This window comes from Eschrichtius robustus, chromosome 9 (assembly GCF_028021215.1).
Source record: "Eschrichtius robustus isolate mEscRob2 chromosome 9, mEscRob2.pri, whole genome shotgun sequence".
In the NCBI taxonomy this organism is placed as follows: Eukaryota; Metazoa; Chordata; class Mammalia; order Artiodactyla; family Eschrichtiidae; genus Eschrichtius; species Eschrichtius robustus.
The window spans coordinates 11939935-11964623 of record NC_090832.1 but is presented as its reverse complement, the minus strand read 5'-3'; the positions used below and the strand labels follow the sequence as shown (position 1 = coordinate 11964623).

At 35.9% G+C, this 24689-nt stretch overlaps 1 protein-coding gene across 1 annotated transcript in view; it reads right to left on the bottom strand.

Annotated features, from left to right (window-relative positions):
* TFB1M (transcription factor B1, mitochondrial) overlaps positions 1–24689 on the bottom strand; it is a 65154-nt gene that overhangs the window by 35512 nt on the left and 4953 nt on the right. The window contains exons 3-4 of the mRNA XM_068551747.1: positions 12915–13023; positions 11379–11530 (exon numbers count right to left, since the gene is read on the bottom strand). Coding sequence (XP_068407848.1) covers positions 11379–11530; positions 12915–13023 — 261 coding nt within the window. The remainder of the gene's footprint in view (positions 1–11378; positions 11531–12914; positions 13024–24689) is intronic.

Genomic DNA, 24689 nt, shown 5'->3' with positions numbered 1-24689 from the left:
TATCCTTCTCAAACTCTTCCAAAATATTGCAGAGGGAGGAACACTCCCCAACTCATTCTACGAGGCCACCATCATCCTGATACCAAAACCAGACAAAGATATCACAAAGAAAGAAAACTACAGGCCAATATCACTGATGAACATAGATGCAAAAATCCTCAACAAAATACTAGCAAACAGAATCCAACAGCACATTAAAAGGATCATACACCATGATCAAGTGGGGTTTATCCCAGGAATGCAAGGAATCTTCAATATACGCAAATCAATCAACATGATACATCATATTAACAAATTGAAGGAGAAAAACCATATGATTATCTCAATAGATGCAGAGAAAGCTTTCGACAAAATTCAACACCCATTTATGATAAAAACCCTCCAGAAAGTAGGCATAGAGGGAACCTTCCTCAACATAATAAAGACCATATATGACAAACCCACAGCCAACATTGTCCTCAATGGTGAAAAACTGAAACCATTTCCACTAAGATCAGGAACAAGACAAGGTTGCCCACTCTCACCACTATTATTCAACATAGTTTTGGAAGTGTTAGCCACAGCAATCAGAGAAGAAAAAGAAATAAAAGGAATCCAAATCGGAAAAGAAGAAGTAAAGCTGTCACTGTTTGCAGATGACATGATACTATACATAGAGAATCCTAAAGATGCTACCAGAAAACTACTAGAGCTAATCAACGAATTTGGTAAAGTAGCAGGATACAAAATTAATGCACAGAAATCTCTTGCATTCCTATATACTAATGATGAAAAATCTGAAAGTGAAATTAAGAAAACACTCCCGTTTACCATTGCAACAGAAAGAGTAAAATATCTAGGAATAAACCTACCTAAGGAGACAAAAGACCTGTATGCAGAAAATTATAGGACACTGATGAAAGAAATTAAAGATGATACAAATAAATGGAGAGATATACCATGTTCTTGGATTGGAAGAATCAACATTGTGAAAATGACTCTACTACCCAAAGCAATCTATAGATTCAATGCAATCCCTATCAAACTACCACTGGCATTTTTCACAGAAATAGAACAAAAAATTTCACAATTTGTATGGTGACACAAAAGACCCCGAATAGCCAAAGCAATCTTGAGAACGAAAAATGGAGCTGGAGGAATCAGGCTCCCTGACTTCAGAGTATATTACAAAGTTACAGTAATCAAGACAGTTTGGTACTGGCACAAAAACAGAAATATAGATCAATGGAACAGGATAGAAAGCCCAGAGATAAACCCACGCACATATGGTCACCTTATCTTTGATAAAGGAGGCAAGCATATACAGTGGAGAAAAGACAGCCTCTTCAATAAGTGGTGCTGGGAAAACTGGACAGCTACATGTAAAAGTATGAAATTAGAACACTCCCTGACACCATACACAAAAATAAACTCAAAATGGATTAAAGACCTAAGTGTAAAGCCAGACACTATCAAACTCTTAGAGGAAAACATAGGCAGAACACTCTATGACATAAATCGCAGCAAGATCCTTTTTGACCCAGCTCCTAGAGAAATGGAAATAAAAACACAAATAAACAAATGGGATCTAATGAAACTTAAAAGCTTTTGCACAGCAAAGGAAACCATAAACAAGACCAAAAGACAACCCTCAGAATGGGAGAAAATATTTGCAAATGAAGCAACTGACAAAGGATTAATCTCCAAGATTTACAAGCAGCTCATGCAGCTCAATAACAAAAAAAACAAACAACCCAATTCAAAAATGGGCAGAAGACCTAAATAGACATTTCTCCAAAGAAGATATACAGATGGCCAACAGACATATGAAAGAATGCTCAACATCATTAATCATTAGAGAAATGCAAATCAAAACTACAATGAGGTATCATCTCACAGCGGTCAGAATGGCCATCATCAAAAAATCCAGAAACAATAAATGCTGGAGAGGGTGTGGAGAAAAGGGAACCCTCTTGCACTGTTGGTGGGAATGTAAATTGATACAGCCACTATGGAGAACAGTATGGAGGTTCCTGAAAAAACTACAAATAGAACTACCATACGACCCAGCAATCCCACTACTGGGCATATACCCTGAGAAAACCATAGTTCAAAAAGAGTCATGTACCAAAATGTTCATTGCAGCTCTATCTACAATAGCCAGGACATGGAAGCAACCTAAGTGTCCATCATCGGATGAATGGATAAAGAAGATGTGGCACATATATACAATGGAATATTACTCAGCCATAAAAAGAAATGAAATGGAGGTATTTGTAATGAGGTGGATGGAGTTAGAGTCTGTCATACAGAGTGAAGTAAGTCAGAAAGAGAAAAACAAATACAGTATGCTAACACATATATATGGAATCTAAGGAAAAAAAAAAAAGGTCATGAAGAACCTAGTGGCAAGATGGAAATAAAGACACAGACTTACTAAAGAATGGACTTGAGGATATGGGGAGGGGGAGGGGTGAGATGTGACAGGGTGAGGGAGTGTCATGGACATATATACACTACCAAATGTAAAATAGATAGCTGGGTGAGATGTGACAGGGTGAGAGAGTGTCATGGACATATATACACTACCAAATGTAAAATAGATAGCTGGTGGGAAGCAGCCGCATAACACAGGGAGATCAGCTCGGTGCTTTGTGACCACCTAGAGGGGTGGGATAGGGAGGGTGGGAGGGAAGGAGATGCAAGAGGCAAGAGATATGGGAACATATGTATAACTGATTCACTTTGTTATAAAGCAGAAACTAACACACCATTATAAAGCAATTATACTTCAATAAAGATGTTTAAAAAAATAATAATAATAATGAAAAAGCAGAAACCATAAAAGAAAAGACTGATATATTTTGTTCTATTTAAATTAAAAACTTCTGTATAATAAAAACACTATAAAGATAAGTCACAGACTGAGACAAGGTATTTGAAACTCATATCTGACAAAGGATTAGTGTTTAGAAGAAACTCCTATAGCTCAATAATCAAAAGATAAACAACTAATAGAAAATATGATGAGAAATATGGTAAGAGCAACCCAAATGAACCATAACCATAAACTATTAAGTAAATTACAGATTAGGGACATGCACATTAAAACCATATGAGATACAGTTTCATATTCATGAAATGAACAGAATTTTTTTTTTTTTTTGAGTCCTCTCCCTCTTTTTCTTGATGAGTCTGGCTAATAGCTTATCAATTTTGTTTATCTTCTCAAAGAACCAGCTTTTAGTTTTATTGATCTTTGCTATTGTTTTCTTTGTTTCTATTTCATTTATTTCTGCTCTGATCTTTATGATTTCTTTCCTTCTGCTAACTTTGGGTTTTGTTTGTTCTTCTTTCTCTAGTTTCTTTAGGTGTAAGGTTAGATTGTTTACTTGAGATTTTTCTTGTTTCTTGAGGTAGGCTTGTATAGCTATAAACTTCCCTCTTAGAACTGCTTTCGCTGCATCCCATAGGCTTTGGGTTGTCGTGTTTTCATTGTCATTTGTCTCTAGGTATTTTTTGATTTCCTCTTTGATTTCTTCAGTGATCTCTTGGTTATTTAGTAATGTATTGTTTAGTCTCCATGTGTTTGTGTTTTTTACGTTTTTTCCCCTGTAATTGATTTCTAATCTCATAGCGTTGTGGTCAGAAAAGATGCTTGATATGATTTCAATTTTCTTAAATTTACTGAGGCTTGATTTGTGACCCAAGATGTGATCTATCCTGGAGAATGTGCCATGCGCACTTCAGAAGAACGTGTAATCTGCTGTTTTTGGATGGAATGTCCTATAAATATCAATTAAATCTATCTGGTCTATTGTGTCATTTAAAGCTTGTGTTTCCTTATTTATTTTCATTTTGGATGATCTGTCCATTGGTGAAAGTGGGGTGTTAAAGTCCCCTACTATGATTGTGTTACTGTCGATTTCCCCTTTTATGGTTGTTAGTATTTGCCTTATGTATTGAGGCGCTCCTATGTTGGGTGCATAAATATTTACAATTGTTATACCTTCCTCTTGGATCGATCCCTTGATCATTATATAGTGTCCTTCTTTGTCTCTTGTAACAGTCTTTATTTTAAAGTCTATTTTGTCTGATATGAGAATTGTTACTCCAGCTTTCTTTTGATTTCCATTTGCATAGAATATCTTTTTCCATCCCCTCACTTTCAGTCTGTATGTGTCTCTAGGTCTGAAGTGGGTTTCTTGTAGACAGCATATATATGGGTCTTGTTTTTGTATCCATTCAGCCAGTCTGTGTCTTTTGGTTGGAGCATTTAATCCATTCACGTTTAAGGTAATTATCGATATGTATGTTCCTATGACCATTTTCTTAATTGTTTTGGGTTTGTTTTTGTAGGTCCTTTTCTTCTCTTGTGTTTCCCACTTAGAGAAGTTCCTTTAGCATTTGTTGTAGAGCTGGTTTGGTGGTGCTGAATTCTCTTAGCTTTTGCTTGTCTGTAAAGCTTTTGATTTTTCCATCAAATCTAAATGAGATCCTTGCCGGGTAGAGTAATTTTGGTTGTAGGTTCTTCCCTTTCATCACTTTAAGTATATCATGCCACTCCCTTCTGGCTTGTAGAGTTTCTGCTGAGAAATCAGCTGTTAACCTTATGGGAGTTCCCTTGTATGTTATTTGTCATTTTTCCCTTGCTGCTTTCAATAATTTTTCTTTGTCTTTAATTTTTGCCACTTTGATTACTATGTGTCTCGGCGTGTTTCTCCTTGGGTTTATCCTGTATGGGACTCTCTGCGCTTCCTAGACCTGGGTGGCTATTTCCTTTCCCATGTTAGGGAAGTTTTCGACTATAATCTCTTCAAGTATTTTCTCTGGTCCTTTCTCTCTCTCTTCTCCTTCTGGGACCCCTATAATGCGAATGTTGTTGCGTTTAATGTTGTCCCAGAGGTCTCTTAGGCTGTCTTCATTTCTTTTCATTCTTTTTTCTTTAGTCTGTTCCGCAGCAGTGAATTCCACCATTCTGTCTTCCAGGTGTCTTATCCGTTCTTCTGCCTCAGTTATTCTGCTAGTGATTCCTTCTAGTGTAGTTTTCATTTCAGTTATTGTATTGGTCATCTCTGTTTGTTTGTTCTTTAATTCTTCTAGGTCTTTCTTAATCATTTCTTGCATCTTCTCAATCTTTGCCTCCATTCTTATTCCGAGGTCCTGGATCGTCTTCACTATCATTATTCTGAATTCTTTTTCTGGAAGGTTGCCTATCTCCACTTCATTTAGTTGTTTTTCTGGGTTTTTTTCCTTGTTCCTTCATCTGGTATATAGCCCTCTGCCTTTTCATCTTCTCTATCTTTCTGTAAATGTGGTTTTTGTTCCACAGGCTGCAGGATTGTAGTTTTTCTTGCTTCTGCTGTCTGCCCTCTGGTGGTTGAGGCTATCTCGAAATGAACAAAATTTAAACAACAGAAAAAGAACCTGACAGAACCTAATTCTGGCAACAATACGGAGCAACAGGAATTCTCATATGCCACTAGTGAGAGGGGAAATTGGTACAAGCACTGTGGTCTATAATCTGGCAATATATATATTAAAGCTAAAATTGGGTAAACCCTTATGATCCTTTAGGTCTACCTTTATGAATATATCCTAGAGACCTGCTTCACAAGGAGATATGTACAGGGATAGTCACTGCAACATTATATGTAGTATCCAAAAAAAAGTGGAAAAACATAAAGGTCCACCAATAGGTGGATAATTAAACTGTGGTAATTTTGACAATGGAATGCTAAATAATAGTTACAATGAATAACAAGAGACACCAACGTAAATCCCAAATAAACAATAATTGACAGAAAATATGTACAGTATGACTCCACTCACATAAAAACTTCAAAAGATTATTTCTTATTGTTTACTCTCTATGTGCATGTGTATATCTATATCTGTAGAGCAAGCAAAACATGTTCATGGGCATAATATCAATTTTAAGACAGTTCAATTCATAGGAGGGAAAAGGGGGATAGAAGAGGGCTCCAAACATATCTATTTTGTTTCTTAAAAAAGATATGAAAAATATGGCAATATATTAAAGATTGGACAAAGCTGAGTGGTGGATAAAAAAATTAGGCATACTTATTTTTCTAAAATGTATCCTGCTTCTCTATGTTCTTAGAACTCCCTGGACATTCTAAATCTCTGATAGAGATTTAAATGATAGAGTCAACATTACAAATACCAACAATTACTGGAATAATACTGGGGCCAGGTATGCCTGGGCTGTGCCGTACTACTAAACAGTCAAAGACGGAGCACTTTTTGAGTTACTGAGTTGGCCCAAAAGTTCATTTGTTACCCCCCACACCGCAAGATGGCTCTAGTAGCACTCAGCTGTCTTTAACTACATTCAAAACAGATTTGTTAGATTGTGACAGCTGTCATATCAGCGTGCATTGAAAAAAACTTACCAAAATTTTTGTGTAGCCATTTTAATACTGAAGATGGAAGAAAAAAAGCAACATTTTTGGCATATTATGCTTTATTATTTCAAGAAAGGTAAAAACGGAACTGAAACTCAAAAAAAAGATTTGTGCAGTGTATGGAGAAGGCACTGTGACTGATCGAATGTGTCAAAAGTGGTTTGTGAAGTTTCGTGCTGGAGATTTCTCGCTGGACGATGCTCCACGGTCAGGTAGACCAGTTGAAGTTGACAGAGATCAAATCGAGAAATTGAGAACTCAACGTTATACCACCCAGGAGATAGCCAACATACTCAACATATACAAATCAAGTGTTGAAAATCATTTGCACCAGCTTGGTTATATTCAATGCTTTGTTGTTTGGGTACCACATAAGTTAAGTGAAAAAAACCTTGACTGTATTTCCGCATGCAATTCTCTATTTAAATGTAATGAAAACGCTCCGTTTTTACAACAAATTGTGGTGGGTGATGAAACGTAGATACTGCACAATAATGTGGAATGGAAGAGATTGTGGGGCAAGCAAAATGAACCACCACCACTCCAAAGGCTGGTCTTCATCCAAAGAAGGTGATGTTGTGTATATGGTGGGAAAGGAAGGGAGTCCTCTATTGTGAGCTCCTTCCAGAAAACTAGACTATTAATTCCAACATGTACTGCTCCCAATTAGACCAACTGAAAGCAGCACTCAATGAAAAGTGTCTGGAATTAGTCAACAGAAAACACAGAATCTTCCATCAGGACAATGCAAGACCACGTTTCTTTAATGACCAGGCAAAAACTGTTACAGCTTGGCTGGGAAGTTCTGATTCCTCCGCCATATTCACCAGGCATTGCACCTTTGGATTTCCGATTATTTCGGTCTTTACAAAATTCTCTTAATGGAAAAAATTTCAATTCTCTGGAAGACTGTAAAAGGCACCTGGAACAGTTCTTTGCTCAAAAAGATAAAAAGTTTTGGGAAGATCGAATTGTGAAGTTGCCTGAAAAATGGCAGAAGGTAGTGGAGTACATTGTGCAATAAAGTTCTTGGTAAAAATGAAAAATGTGTCTTTTATTTTTACTTAAAAACCGAAGGAATCTTTTGGCCAACCCAATATATTTACTGTGCTGGGTGTTTCTCTTTCCTGCTTCACTGTCACGTGTCAAACTCTAATAGTCCCTTATACTTTGCTGCTTCTAACCAGCTGTGGGCATGAACACCACATAATTTGGCTTGTAAAAGCTTTGCCTTAGGTAAGATTTAAAAATAGGCTTTAATCTGAGATGCTGAGAAAATTTCCTATGGGCAAAGTTAACCGTAGATTTTGTAGCATATTTTGTTACTTAGAAGCCATCCCTCATCTCAACCCTTTTTACTAAAGTAAAGATTACCTGGCTCTTGTCTGTATTTGGACAGTTAAAATTACCGGCAAGTCAAGTTCAAGACAAGTGATGAGTTGCTACAGTATATATAACAAAATAAATTCTTCCTTACTAACATGTAGAGCCAAGAACTGTACGTATTCTCATGCAAATACCAAAAACAAAGACAAATAATGGAAGTATAGATTTAAGTTAAAGAATAAGCTTATGGATCAAATGGTCAAAAATATTTCTAGTTCTTTATAAAGAAAAAAGGAACTTTACCACTGGCATAAGATTCAAAATTTTTAAAATGCATTGTGCAAACTGGCACAATTCAAAGCAGTTGTGTAAAACTAAAATGCAGCATGAACATAATCACAAAATTAGAAAATAAACCAAAAGAAATGCCCAGACTTAAAAAATTATCTCATCCTGGATTTTCTTCCAGTATTTTACTTTACATCTGAAAGGTGTGTTCCCACTGAAGAGAATTTAAAAATCACTTTAACCAAAAAGCAAACCAGGGAGGCATGGATGGTAAGCTAATTTTCTATAAAGACACATTTAAGTATAATATATTTCACCTAGAGTGCTATGTATCCAGTTCTGCCAGGGGAAGGGGTGTCCTCATGGACACCCATCCAATGTAACCCATCCAATCTTTGTAGCAAATACACACAGGCTGTGGAGATGAAAATATGTGAATCCTATCTTATAACTTAGAAGAAAGCAGCACACATACCTGTCCCTAATTTATTAAGGAAAAATTCAAGCCACAAACCAGAAAGCTCTGCAAAGAGATTTCATTAAACGCTAGCATGAGTTAAACGGTCGATCAACCATTCAAACATGAATTGATGTTTCTTTGATAGATGTATTACAGATAAAGCTATGAAAATTCAAACTCCATCACAGGATAGATTTGAAAAGCAAAAGCCCAGGGAATCAAACCAGGTAATTTTTCAGCAAAAAGAAAAACTCTTAACCCTTGAGCTTTTAAAAAATTCTGATTGAATATAAGAAAAACAACGGGTCAAAGAATTCACAAGGACAGTGTTATTTATTTTCCTATTCATCTAAAATAATTTTAAGTACAAATAGAAAAATTAGGCTTACACTTGAGAAGCTGCACAGCCAAACACCAGGGACGATGAGAACGAGATAATTAATGGAGAGGTGATTCCCTCCCTGCCAGGGATGTGACCATTAACCAGCCAGGGCCCCCTGGAGATGGCAGGAGATGAAGAGGCTGATGCTGGACCCAGAAAGAAAAGACCATAGGTCCGGTCACAGAAAGAACATGAGCATCGTGACTTCAGCAGAAAACATATGACCTGTGTTCAAGTTCAGCTTTCCCTGTAACTAGCTCCACAACCTTTGGAAGACATTAAACTATTTGGAACCTCAGTTTCATCATCTATGAGGTTAGATGAGATTTGTTAAGGCCTCATTTATTGCTACACAGTCTGATTCTATTTTATGAGCTGTAACTTTAAACTGTCTACACGCCTCGTAATGTGTGAGCTGAATTCTTAAATTTACACCCTGTAGTCTTAGGAGGAACATGCTCATTTCTGTTCTGTAACTCACAAAGCCAAGCCAAGCAAATGTTTAAAAGTGCTTTCTGTGGCTAAATACAAAATTACAAATATGACAGTGTCAAGAACAAACAGAGGTTATATAAGAGAACGCTGCTTAGTCTCCCATTGAAACTTTCACTTGCAAAAATGTGAAAATCGTCAGAGGAGCAGTGTTATCTACACTTCAAAAGCATTCCGTAAATTGCAGACTCAATATAAACTCTTCTCAATATTAATATTAAAATTTAACTAAAATCAACTTTTTGTTAAAGAAAAATAATTGCATACGGTTAAGTGGAAGCAACACTATTATTAATAAGCACAACTGACACTGAGTCATTGAAAATGTTACCCCACCTCTTCAGCCTGTTCCTTTGTTCTTTACCCCCAAAGAATCAGAGTACATAGTATTTTGCATTTCTATTGTGTTACTGAAGAACAGAAATACCATAATAATCATGTCAGCTGAGAAAAAAAAACCAAGGACAAATCCAAAAGTTGAGAAAACAAGGAGAACTATTAGCATGGCCTCAATTCAAACCAACAGAAGAGAATTAACAGAGTCACGAGGAGGAGATGACTAGGACCTCAGGAAAAAGAGGATGTCATCTTAGAGTTTCTAACAAACACGAAAGGGTCCTACATTTTTGTGATGGATTTTATAGCCAAATACTCTAAAACAAAGTTTTTCCAACTGTGGCATTATTGACATTTTGGGCTGGTTAGTGCTGAGTAATTCTTTGCTGTGGGGGACTGTCCTGTGCACTGAAGGATGTTTATCAGCATCCCTAACCTCTACCCACTAGATGCCAGAAGCATCCCCAACATTAAAAAAACAAAAACCTCAGAATATCCAGTATCTTGTCAAAAATTATCAGGCTTGCAAAGAAGTGGAAAAATGGCACCCATAGCAAAGAGGGTGGGCAAAGTCAACTGGTAAAACAGTACAGAAATGACAGAGGTAATGAAATTAGTAGGTAAAGGTCTTAAAATAGCCATTACAAATATTATACATATGCATAAGGATGCCAAGGAAAGCATGAACATAATGAGAGAAAGGGAAGATATAATAAGACTCAAATGAAACTTTTAGAGATAAAAATACAATATCTGAAATGAAAAATAAACTGAGTAAAATTAACAACGGATTAGACACTGCAAAAAAGAGTGGTAAATTTAAAGCTGCAGAATGATCCAGCATTGCCACTTTCAGGTTTATACCCTTAAAGAAATCTTGCCTATGTGCACCAGCTGACATCAAAATAGGAACATTCATGACAGTTTTGTTTGTGATAATGAAACACTGAAACTAATGCAGGGTCCCAAAACAGGAAAATGGACAGATAAATCTGACAGATAAATAGTCAAAGAGTGGGTAGTAAATAGCTGTACAAATGAACTATAGCTATGAACATGAGCAGATCAGGATAAAAAGAATACAAAGAATACACGTTGTATGAACCCACTTGTATAAAGTTAAAAAATGGACAAAACTAAAGTATATTAATTATACAGATAAGAATCTATGCGATAAGCTATGCAGGGAATAATTCGCAAACTCATGGTACAGATTATCCTGGTAGCAGGTGGGGGACAGGAGATGTAATCAGAATGAGGTACACAAGAGGGTGTCAAAGATGTCTGTCATTTAATTATTAACTTGACTTGGGTGGCAGAGATTCATATGTTCTTTTTATTAAGCCATACATACACAAAGCCATGCATATACATTATATACTCTTTTGTATTTATATGTCATAATGAAATTTTTTTAAAAACGCTTATAGTCTACAGATTCCCTCCTTAAACCTCTGCACTTCAAAAACTGCTCTCGTCTGCCCTGAGGGTTTATTTTCTAGAGAGACAAAATTGGAACACTCCAGCCATGGGAATGCCTAGCAGGCTTAGCTGAATCAAAGTCTATCTATTGAATAATAAGACATGCAGCCCCCTTCCCTTTCTCAACTCCAAATTATCACATTCTTTTTGTTTTGTTTGGTAATTTGATCACATGATAAAATAGCCAGAAAATGTTAAAACTTACCTCTGCCACTTCCTTTTGAAAAGTCAAAGTCATCTGGGTTCTGCCATAAGCAAAAGGTCCATTTCTATGAGAAACGTTTTCAAGCCATTTGATAATCAGTGGAGTTGATACACTAAAAGGCAGATTTCCAATAATATGTACATTTGGAGGATCTGGTTGGCATAAGAAAAATAACTTGGAATGATTATTTCATCAATATATTCTGAATACAATTTTAGCTAAGAGTAAAATCAAACTGGATATTAACAGCATCAAACAAAAATATACAAAAAGACATGGCTGAGTATTTTCCAGTCCATTTATTCTTCAGAAGCAATGTTTTCTCACAATCCGCTTTGAATTATCAAGGAAAAAAAATTCTACCTAATTACTATTCAGTCAGTCAAAGTCTTCAGGTTTTGGCTTAGGAAAAATATGAAAAAGACCTGGTTTGAGGGAAAAGATCATTTGCTTTGGACATGATGAGGTCAAAGTTCCTACGGGGCACCCAGATGAAGCTGTCAGATACCCAGGCAGGGGATACAGGCTGGACATGAAGATTAAGTGTGCGCAGCATATACGTGGTAAGTGAGACCACAGGGGAGGAGAAATCCAGGCAAACCTGCTGCATGAGAACAGCAGATTCCACCCCTTCCCCCCATCGCAGAAACAACATGTAAGACGTGGGTGGAAAAATAACCACCAGCAAAGAATAGTTAGAGAAAGCTCCCAACAATGTGAAAGGAGGAATAGGAGGGCCTGGTTATCAGGGAAGACATGAGCAGAGAAATCGTCTAGAAGACAGTAACAGTCAGATTAATGCCAGGGAACTTGAGATGGTTTGAAGCAGGCAGTTAGGTCGGTTGTCACTGTGTCTGTGACGGGCTGGGCAGGCAGAAACCTGAAGGCTGGTGCCGAGAAGAGGACAGTGGGTTGAAAGGGGGAGATGGGCAGTGCTGGCATCTCTGAAGGAGCCTGGCGTGCAGCGGCCAGAGACAAGGGGGGCAGCCGTGGGGGCATGCCAGAATCGCTCCTCCAGGTGTTCTGAGGGGTTTTACGGGCAAGAAACACACCCCATTTATCTACGTATTCCAAGGAGCCGGCATATAGCAGGTACCCAGTAAACACTGTGATTGAAGAGCGCCTTGGTTAGTCATTGAATGTGAAAGACAATGGAAATAAAGTTAGAAAGGTGTGGGTACAGCTTGGTTCACTAAAACACTTCTTTTTTCACCCTTTGGAAAAAGTAACACTTTATAGTTCATTCCATCCTTATATGGTATAATAAAAATGGAAACTTTATTTGAACAGAACCCAAAATATTTGAAAAATATCGGGTAAATAAATTAGAATTATAAAATCAAATTACTTTATCTTACTTTGGAACAAAGTGGAAAAGCAGAAAAAAACTGCAATGCACATCACCTATTTAATTCTATTCATTTAATTTTTAATATAAATATATAATAAACATTTATAATGTATAATAAGTAACATAAATACTTGTGATCTAAATAATTACAAAAGAAAATAAGAAACCAACCCAAAGTCACTTACCATCCTCCCACTGTCTTTTGAGACTTTCTGGAAAAGTCCTTTCTATCTTAAATGTCAAGACATCTCCATGGACAATTCTCAGTTTTCCAGGTGCTGCATCAGAAAGCATCTAGTTTACAAAAAGGTCAATAAAATGAGCTCATACACTTTGGAGAAGAGTAGAACTAATTTATTTTCTTCAAGTCTGTGCATTGTTAAATAAATCTGAAAAGCCAGACTAAGAATGATCATTAATGAACTAATAGCGTGTTGTGTCCACTGCAACAGGCAACTGTGGTGTCTGACTTTCAACACGTGACTGGGGATAGTGGCAGATAACAGTATAACAATAGCTTATAACATCACAAATAATACATTATCTTAATTCTGACCCTCAGAATGACTTGTATTTCTGTACAGATTTAGCAAAAACTCAACTCTTACCTGTCTTTTTTAAATTACAGACTAAGCAGTCTCCCAAGGCAACAGAAATAAAAACAAAAATAAACAAATGGGACCTAATCAAACTTACAAGCTTTTGCACAGCAGAGGAAACCGTAAACAAAACAAAAATACAACCTACAGAATGGGAGAAAATATTTGCAAACGATGTGACCCACAAGGGCTTAATTTCCAAAATATACAAACAGCTCATACAACTCAACAACAACAAAAAAAACCCAACCAAAAAATGGGTAGAAAACCTAAATAGACATTTCTCCAAAGAACACATACAGATGGCCAATAGACACATGAAAAGATGTTCAACACTGCTAATTATTAGAGAAATGCAAATCAAAACTGCAATGAGGTGCCACCTCACACCGGTCAGAATGGCCATCATTAAAAAGTCTACAAATAACATGCTGGAGAGGGTGTAGAGAAAAGGGAACCCTCCTACACTGTTGGTGGGGATGTAAGTTGGTGCAGTCACTGTGGAAAACAGTATGGAGGTTCCTTAAAAAACTAAAAATAGAATTACCATATGATCCAGCAATCCCACTCCTGAGCATATATTCAGACAAAACTATAATTCAAAAAGATACATGCACCCTAATGTTCATAGTGGCACTATTCACAATAGCCAAGACATGGAAACAACCTAAATGTCCATCGACAGATGAATGGATAAAGAAGACGTGGTACATGTATACAATGGAATACTATACTCAGCCACAAAAAAGAACGAAATAATGCCATTTGCAGCAACACTGATGCAACTAGAGATTATCATACAAAGTGAAGTCAGAAAGAGAAAGACAAATACCATATGATAACACATGTAGAATCTAAAATATGACACAAATGAACTTATCTTGAAACAAACAGAATCACGGACACAGAGAACACAGACTGGTGGTTGCCAAGGGAGGAAGGGGGAGTGGGGAATGGAAGGATTGGGAGTTTGGGGTTAGCAGATGTAAACTATTATATACAGGATGGATAAACAACAAGGTCCTACTGTGTAGCACAGAGAACTATATTCAATATCCTATGATAAACCATAAAGGAAAAGAATATAAAAAAAAGAATGTATATATATATATGTATAACCGAATCAGCTTGCCATACAGCAGAAATTAACACAACATTGTAAGCCAACTATACTTCAATTAAAAATTATTGATAAAAAATAAATTAGAGACTAAGGACATTATAATGAAATACTGAGAATTAATTAGGAGCAAATCATAGGAAAGATGGACTTAATTCAACTAAATCTTTGTAGCCTAAGTATATACAAAGGATTCTACATGTTACCAAGATCTTTAACTTAATCGACAACTAGCGTCAAACAAGCAGAAAGTCATGTGTCACCGCCAAGCTGTATGTTCACGGCACTCTGAATCACTCCCCTGACCAGAGCACCCCTAAAGTACTTCTGATCCACAGGCACTTTCAACCTAATGAATTACCCGCACGTTTTAACAAAAGCTACCTCCCAGCCTATTTCTACCTTCCACTATTTGCTTTCCTTCCTCTTCCTTCAGTTTTTCCGAGTAAAAAAGAAAAATAAATAAAGGAAAAAAGTACTCTTTCCTTTATCTTCTTTTTTCTTTTTCCTCCATCTCATCCACCTTCGCATCACATCTTAAGAAATGCTCTTACAACACTGAAGCGCTGGCACCTAACTAAAAAGAGCCTTACAGCTAAGCCATCTATAAATTTGCATTGTGTTAAGTGCCCTGGACCCAACACAAAACTTGATTCTTGAAGTCCTTACTTAAAAAACAAACAACAACAAAAAAAACAGATGCAATCCCTGAGCTTATAAAGCTCAACATGCAGGAGTGACTAAAATCAATGAAAACAAACACATCTAAAGTAGGTTACAAAGGAAGAGGTAACCCTCTTCCCACATTAAATCTCAGCTCAGGGAGCTCAGAGAACCTTGGCTCCAATTCAAGGAACTTTTGCCCTGAGCATCCGTTGGACCTTCTTCTCTAGCTCAATTAAAGCTAACTAATTCTCCTAACTCTCCTCTTCACTAACTCAGGCAACTGAGGAAGGACGAAAGCACCACCACAGAAGCCAGAGGGGAGACATGGACCAGGGCACCCAGTTGTAGATCACTCACACCTTTGGGTCAACGATGTGCCTTGCACATGCTTCTTTAGAGCACTGTGTATTACAATTATGTATATTTAAGTTTCTTTTCCCTTCAACAACATAGGCCCCTTAAGGGCACCTGTCTCTTATCTACCTTAATATCCCCTGCAGCTGCAATAGTACATAGTAGGTGCTTCATATATATTTGATAAGTGAATGAATAAGTGAATGCTCAAATGGCATTCAGTTTTCTGTGAAGCTGGAAAACTCCTCTCCTAGCCTGTGAGATTTGGGGCTCCCAAAATTTGTAGGGTCCAGAAACTTGCAAAGATTTATTTCACTGATAAACCAATTACAATTTGAGAAATGCATACCTGAAAAGCATTTACTAATTAGAGGCTAAACATTTTCAGTCTGGGAATCATCTACTTTGATACATTTAGCCATGGTAGTTTAGCAAAAATAATTGCGTACCTCTAATATTAATGTACTTATGGATTATTTTAAGTTACCATGATTTGCTAAAACTTAATCTGATGAGTTCCAGACAATTAATCTTAGAAAATATAATAACCTCAATATACCATAAAAATAAAAAAGGAGATAGCTCTCTATGGGACAGGTTCTTACTGTATAAAAACTGTGTATTTAATGATAGCATTTACCATCAATGAAGAACATTAAATTTTTTTCTATAATTATGCTTCACATAATTAAAACAAATAAGCATACCAAAAACGAAGAGGCAGAACTAAAAGCTTGTTTCACAATGTCAATGTAAATTTGGCTTTTTGGCATTAATTTACATGCTCTGATAACTCAACCAAGTTTGAAATGTTAATTTTTTCCACACTGACACACACAGCTGCATACCAGAAACCTGATGTAATACACATTCACCTTCCTTTCCTAAGTTTAAAGTTGCTTTTTTTTTTTTGGATTCCCCTTCAGGCTTAAGTGTCAGTGAAACAGCAAGTCGTCCTGTTCTTTAAAAGGTCTACCTTTCCCAGGACCACTCTGTAGCTTAATCTTCCCCCTTCCCACTCCCCACTGCAGAAGGAATGAATGCTGGTGTTCAGTTTTATGGGAAGGCCCTGAAGCAATTATGGAGGCAAAAAACAAAAATGTTATACAAACTGAAATGACAGTATGATTACAGACAGCAGCCATTTCAACACCTGATGATATTCAGCAATGACACAGAAAGACCTTCTAACTAACCAGTAATAGAGGAAAATGTTTTCATTATCATAATGATATTTGGGGAATGACGAAGGGGTGGGAAAGATCACTATTACAACCCTTCAAGAATAACACTTCAAAACACTGGAGGTGTTGCCTCATAATGTGCTCAAAGGCACAGCTGACTATGAATGCACACACTTGATTACAGCCAAATGGGTATTTATACAGACACTCAAATTGTCCTATCATTTTTATTTTAGTTTCCAATCCTATATTCTTCCAAAATGAGGCATGAGTAAGCTTTGAGTAAAAAATATTCATTAAATAAGGCTGTAAAAGAAGAAAGCAAGCCAAACCATGATAGGAGAAACATGTATGTAAATCGTGAGCGCTTTACATCGTAACAATCCTGGAGATGTTAGATCTCACAGCTGACCTACTGAATTATATCATTTTCACTCAGTATTGGCAGTAATTATATCCAGTTTCCAAGAGATCATGTGTTTTTCTGGTATTAAGTTTTGCAAAGGGTACAAGGAACAAATAGAGAATGCCTTTAATAAAAGTGAGAAAACAAATGCAGACGTATTCTTCACATGGTCACCTAAAAATCTCTCTCCTCTGACAAGTCAAGGTCTTAGTGAATGCTTTCTGTGGGGGGCAAGGAGCTATGGTCTAACTAGATAGTTTGCTGGTGATCTAATTTGATGAGGAAAGAACTTATACCCAATTATAAGGTACTTATGCCCAATTACCAATTCCTTGAGAACAAAAAACTGTATCAAATAGCCATTTTGTATGTTTTATGCCACCTTCTCATGGTGAGGGGCTCCTGGCAGCCGACACTGTACAGTGGGCTAAGGATTAATTACCCAGCCCAGTGATATTACCTTCTTTCTAAATTGCCACAAAGTAGGAACCCAAACACTGTTGAAATAAGGGCTGGACAAAACTGTTAGGCAAACTATACGATAATGAATCTACAGTATGAAACACAATAGGTGAAAAAAAGTTTTTTTATTATATAGAACACACAGAAAAGACTAATGCTATTATTCAAAAGGAATTTAAGATAATGTTACAAATGACTTTTCTAAGGGTGAAGATTACAACATGATTTCAAAAAGTCAGCCTGCTTTGCTTTTTAAACAGGACCAGAACATGTACAGTAGAAACTCACTTACTCAGACTCATCAAGGAATTAGATGTTTAATAATTTCCTATTCAACCAATGTAACTCCTTTAAGTGTTAACATCTCTTAAACAGAAACATACAGATGGAAATCTTTCTAAACTGTATTGCACAATTCTCTTCCTAACCCAAGAACAATGCACCCAATTTCACCCTTTTCTTGATGACTTGGGTCACTGTTGCCTGTAGAGCAATGGCCTCAATGGTTATGATGCCTTAGTGCTGTGCTTTTTTTCAGTTTTATATTTGCTTTTTATAGCTTTTCTGCCACAGTAATAATTGTTACTTCTTGCTCTTGTCAGTGGGTCTGCTTCTAGCATTGATCTCTGTACTTACAACTTACAGTGGACTAGGAAATCACTTTGGCTGTAAGTCACCTTTTGCTAATTGGTTGAGTGTTGTCTATGTTATGATTGACTATGGTTATATCTATATCAAGTAACTTATATGTGTAAAGTATGTAATTATCACAACAGAAAGTCCTCCTTATGTAAAATTTGCTAGCAATGAAAGAATTTCAAAATTCTACTACCTCTGATTAAAAACAGCTCCTTTTGTCAGGATGACTAGATTATATGTCCCTTTACAAGACGACAGGGAAGGAGAATAATTATAATAGCAACCATTTACTGATTACTGGCAATAGGCCAAGCTCTTTACATAAATTTCTATCTATCTTTGTAATAACCACAAAAGATGACTATCATTCCCATGCTGCGGATGAGAAAGCTGAAGCTTAAAAAGATTCAAAGGCAAGCTCAGGGTCACAAAGCTAGTAAGTGACATATATGATATCTGAACATCAGCCTATTTGATTCTCAATGCCATGAACTCTCTACTTTGCCTATCAAGTAAGAAATAATCACTCTGTTTACCTATTATAAAATCCCAGAGGTAATACTAACAATAATCAATGCCTTACTATCTCCAAAATTCCATGAAATAAAACACATAACTTAACGGTTAGGAAGAATCCTAGAGCTTCTTACTCTGGTCAAGATGAAATATAGGAGACCAGATACATTCTTTTGCCTTAAACGAGAAACGGACAAAATAGTTGAGGCAATAATATTCAGACACTGGATAACAGGAAGTGCAGGAAAACCTGCAGATCCAAGAAGCTCTCACTGCCCCACGGGCAAGAAATATGAAGAAAATGACACCAAGGCACATCATGATGAAAATGCTCAAAACCAGTGATAAAGAAAAAAATCTTAAAAGCAGCTAGAGAAAAAAGACAGAAGCAAAGATAAGAATGACAGCAGATTTCTTGTCAGAAGCAACACAAGTAATAGCAGAACAACATCTTAAGAGCACTGAAAAAACCCAAAAACCTGACACTATGTTTGTTAAACACAAAGGCAAAATAAAACACTTTTTCAGACATACTAAAAAAGATTTATTACCAGGAGATCCACACTACAAGAAATGCTAAAGAAAGTTTTTCAGGTAGAAAGAAAATGATACTAAACAGAAATATGGAAGAAGAGCACTCAAAATAGTAACCACATGGGTAAGAATTTTGGCTTATTATTTAAGTCTCTTTAATATAGAATTGACTTTTAAAACAAAAAATAACATTGTATTGTGAACTTTATAACCTATGGAGAAATACGGCAACAACAGCACAAAGGCCTGGCAGGAAGAGATGCAAGTATACTATTGTAAGATCTGTATGCTATACGTGAAGTGGTATACGTAATTACTTGAAGATAGACTGGAATATGTTAAAGACAGATGTATACTATACACCTTCAATAAACCACTCAAATAATAAAATACAGTTACAGATAATAAACTGCAGTAGACTGACTACTGGCCCCACAAAGATCCACATCCTAATCCCTGGAACCTGTGACTATGTTATGCTACATGGTAACAGGAACTTGGCTGATGTGATTAAAGATCTTGAGATGGGGAAATAAGCCTAAATTATCCAAGTGGACCCAAGGTAATCACAAAGGTGATGAGAGGCAGGAGGATTAGAGGCAATAGTAGAGATGTAGAAGCGAGAGGCACATGAGCTAATGATTGCAGGTGGCCTCTAGAAGCTGAAAAAGGCAAGGAAACATTCTCCTCTGAAGCCTCCAGCAGAATACAGCCCTGCTGACCTTGCTTTTAGACTTCTGACCCCCAGAACTGTAAGAGAAAAATTTGTCATTTTAAGCTACTGAATTTGTGGTAATTTGTTACAGCAGCAATAGAAAACTAATACATAAGGCAGAGATGGCCAGAGTGGTGGGAAAAATGCAAGATCCACTCCACACTTGCCTATGAGAAACACACTTAAAATATAAAAACAGAAATAGGTAAAAAGGATGGAAAAGATATACATTTCTAACACTAATCAAAAGAAAGATGGAATGGCTATATTAATATCAGACAATGTAGATTTCAGAAGAAAGAATATCACCAGGGATCATGAAGATCATTTCAAAATGATAAAGAAGCCAATCCATAACAAAGATATAACAATCCTAAATGTTTATGCACCTAAAAACGGTGTTTAAAAATAGGTGAAACAAAAACTCATAGGACTGCAAGGAGAGACAGACAAATCTGCAATTAGAGTACAAGATTTCAATACCTTTCTCTCAATAAATGATTGAACAAGTGGACAGAAAATCACTAAGGAGACAGAAGACTTGAGTAATGCCAACTGACCTAACTGAAATTTATGCTGCATCCAACAGCAGCAGAATGCATATTCTTTTTAAGAAACATTTACCAAGACAGATCATATTCCATATGCCATAAACAAGTCTGAATTAATAAAACATGATTCAACTCATACAAAGTATGTTCTCTGATTACAATGGAATTAGAAATTAATAACAGAAAGAGATCTGAAAAGCCCCCAAATTTGCAAACTAAATGATACACTTCTAAATAATCCACAAGTCAAATAAGAAACTATAAGGGAAATTGGAGCTAAAGTCTTTCTTTAATATCTCAAAAAATATTAACAAGAAAAAGGAAATTAGAAAGTATTCTGAATGCAATGAAAATGAAAACAACATATCAAAATTTGTGGGATTCTCCTAAAGGTGTACTGAGAGGGAAATTTATTGTACTAACACCTATAAGAAAATAAGAAAGGCTTCAAATCAATGACTTCAGTTTCCACCTTAAACTATAGAAAGAACAAATTAAACCCAAAGCAAGAGGAACAAAAATTTCAGAGCAGAAATCCATGAAATAAAACAACAGAAAAAAATCAGCAATTCCAAAGCTGTTTTTGTTTGTTTAAGATCAATAAAGTTGACTACTCTGTAGCCAGACTGATCAGTAAAGAGAGATATGCCAATTACCAACATCAGGAATGAGAGGTGACATCATTACAGATTCTACAGATGGTTTATTTACCATTAGAAAAATCAATATAATTCGCTATATTAACAAATTAAAAAAGAAAACCATACGATTATCTCAAAAACTCAGAAAAAGTATTCTTACAAATCCAATATCCATTCATTATTTAAAACAAACAAAAAACTTCTCAGCAAACCAGGAACAGAAGGGACCTTCTTCAGTCTGAAAAAGGAGATCCAGGAAACCTACAACTAACATCGTACTCAATGGTTAAGAGTCTGAATGCTTTTCCCCTAAGACCCGAGAAAGACAAGGATGTTTATTCCTACCACTTTTGTTAAACACTGTACTGGAGGTCTTAGTGCAAGATGAAGATAAATAGTGACAAATAGATTGGAATGGAGGTGGTGAAACTGTCTTTATTTGCAGATGAAATATTAATATATGCAGACAATACTAAGGAATCTACAAAACAGCTACTAATAAGTGAGTATAGCAAGGTTGCAGGATACAAAGTCATTATCTAAAAGAAAAAAGGTATTTCTACATAGTAACAACAAACAACTTGGAGTTACAATTAAAAACCAATACCATGTACAATAGTATCAAAGAATATGAAATAGTTAAGGGTAAATCTGACAAAAGATGTGCAAGACTTGTCTACTAAGAACTATAAAACATGGCCATGAGAAATTAGAGAAAACCTAATAAATGGAGCAATATATCACGGTCATGGATCAGGAGACTATACTATTAAGATGCCAGTTCTCCCCAAAGTGATCTACAGTTTTAATCCAATCGCAATCACATGAGGCTTTTTTTTTTAAAGTGGAAATTGCCAATATGATTTTAAAACTATATGGAAATGCAAAGGATCTAGAATAGCAAAAACAATTTCGAAAAAGAAGAACAAGGTTGGAAGACTTACATTACCTGCTCTCAAGTCTTACTATAAAGCTACGGTAATCAACACAGATTGCTACTGGTGAAAAGACAGACCTATAGATCAATAAAACAGAATTGGAAGTCCAGATATGGACCAACACACATAAAGCTAATTGATTTTTGACAATAGTAACAAGGCAACTCAATGAGGAAAAGATAATATTCTCAACAAATGGTGCAAAAAAAAAAAAAAAAAAAACAACTTTACCCTTAATCACAATATACACAAAAGTTAACTCAAAATGTGTCATAGACCTACATGTAAAAGTTAAAACTATGAAACTTCTAGAAGACAGGAGAAATTCTTAGTTTGGGTTTTGGCATTTTTTTTTTTTAATTTCTCAAAGTACTGTGACTCTGAAACATGCATTAAATTTAAGTGCTAAAATTTCATGCACTTAGATGGGATAAGGTGGAAGCAAATTATATTGACTCCATTTTGAGAATTTAGAGTTAGAATGATCTCGCTAAGATTAGTGTCTAAACAAGTTTCCTTACTGAAAATATTTTAGAGATACCTTCATAATTTTTCTGCTCATTGTAAGGAACTAGTATTACTTAGTGATTCATAGGGATTTATTGTAATATTTTACTCCAAACTGTAGATTTGTAGATATTCAAGGTTCATGTTCCTCTCATTGTGCCAAAAGAAGATCAAAGTGAGACTTCTGCCTTTCACTGTTATTTTTGCTTTGTCATGGAATGTTTAGAACAAGAGGAGAGCAAGTTCTGGCAGAGTTTATAATTTGGCTCACCTGGAGCAAACCAACCAGGAGACACTCTAACTACGAAATTAAGGTCTCTACTTAATCAACACTTGGAAAATTGGAGAGGGATTTTATTTTCCTCCTTCCCATTTACAATCATCCCTTGGTATCTGCAGGGGATTGGTTCTAAGACCTGCCGAGAATACCTAAATTCACAGATACTCAAGTCCCATAATCAGCCCTCTGTACCTGTTCAACCTCAGATTCAACTAACCTCGGATCGTATAGTACTGCATGTATTTACTGAAAAAAATTCTGTGTATAAGTGGACCACTGCAGTTCAAATCCGTGTTGTTCTAGGGTCAAGTGAACTTTGAAAACCACTGGATCTTATGTTGCTTATGATTCTAAGAATTTGTACATTATTCAGGAAATAAGCTTTCAACTCAATTAGCATTCAACTTTTTAAAAAACTGAGATACAATTAACATATAACAGTATGTTAGTTTCCGGGGCACAACATAATGATTAGATATATGTGTACACTGTGAAACTATCACCACACACTTACAAATTTTTCTTCCTGTGATGAGCACTTTTAAGATTCACTCTCTTCGCAACTTTAAAATATACAGTACAGTATTAACTGTAGTCAGCGTGCTCTACATTACATCCCCAGGACTTATTTTATAACTGGAAGTTTGTACCTTTTGACTAACTTCACCCAGTTCACCCAAGCCCAACCCCCAGCCTCTGGCAGTCACCAATCTGTTCTCTGCATCTACGAGTTCACTTTTGTTTTGTTGTTGTTGTTTTTTTAGATTCCACATCCAGATAAAACATCCAGAAGAAAATGTAGGAGAAATTTAGTTTTGGCCAATTATTTTAAAACTAAGGTGTAAAAAGCATCAAATTAAAAAAAAATTGATAAACTGTACATGATAAAAACTAAGTTTTATGCACAATCACAAGAAAATGCAACCACAATAAGAGAAAGAAACTCCACATGTCCAATACTAGTTTGATGAGTTGGAGAAAGTCCCAATGTTTCCACAGCCCTGGGGATTTTCTAGTGCTCCAAAGGAATAACATTACTGTTCTCCTACACCTCTTTCCAGATTAGCAGTCTCATGAACAATCCTTAATTACATAAGTGCCCAAGGCATGGGGATGATAATTTAATTGATTACTTATATCAAAAATTGTACTGAGTGCCCACTAAGATAAGGCATTCATTTAATCCATAACAATCCTATGAGCAAACCAAGGCACAGAGAGATAGTTACCTGCCCAAAGTCATATAAATAGTAAACAGTAGAGCCTGAAGTCAAACACAGGCCATTTGATGCTAACAGTCTGTTCTTCGCTACAAACTCATACTATAATGCTTCCACGTATTAGACATGTTTTCTTACATTACAACATGCTGATAGTGAAACCTATGTTATCACTATGTTCTTTCCCTTAGGCTGCCTCGTGATAATGTTTTAAGAATTGAATTAAGCTACAAATGACATACTTTCAGCTAGCAGACATTTTATAAATTATTACAATTTCTTTAAAAAGTAATTCTATTAGCTTAGATATCACTAAAATGGAATCCTTAAAATAGATCACTCTCCTTCTGCCTTCACTGAGTTTTATGATTAATTTAGTACCTCTAAAAGAGTGGTTTTACATATTGAAACATTCTTTACAGGAAAAAGAAGTCTATTTGATATTTTAGTACCCAACATTTCTTTTTAACGTAAATTCCTTCCCTGCATATAAGACACTAAAAATTAATTTTGCCTCTTCTACAGAAACAAAAAAGAAGTCAAATACACATTTCTTGCACAGTAATTTACCTTGAAATCAACCTTCATTGTTAGGAAAAAAAGTACAGAACTCTTGATAATCAATGCT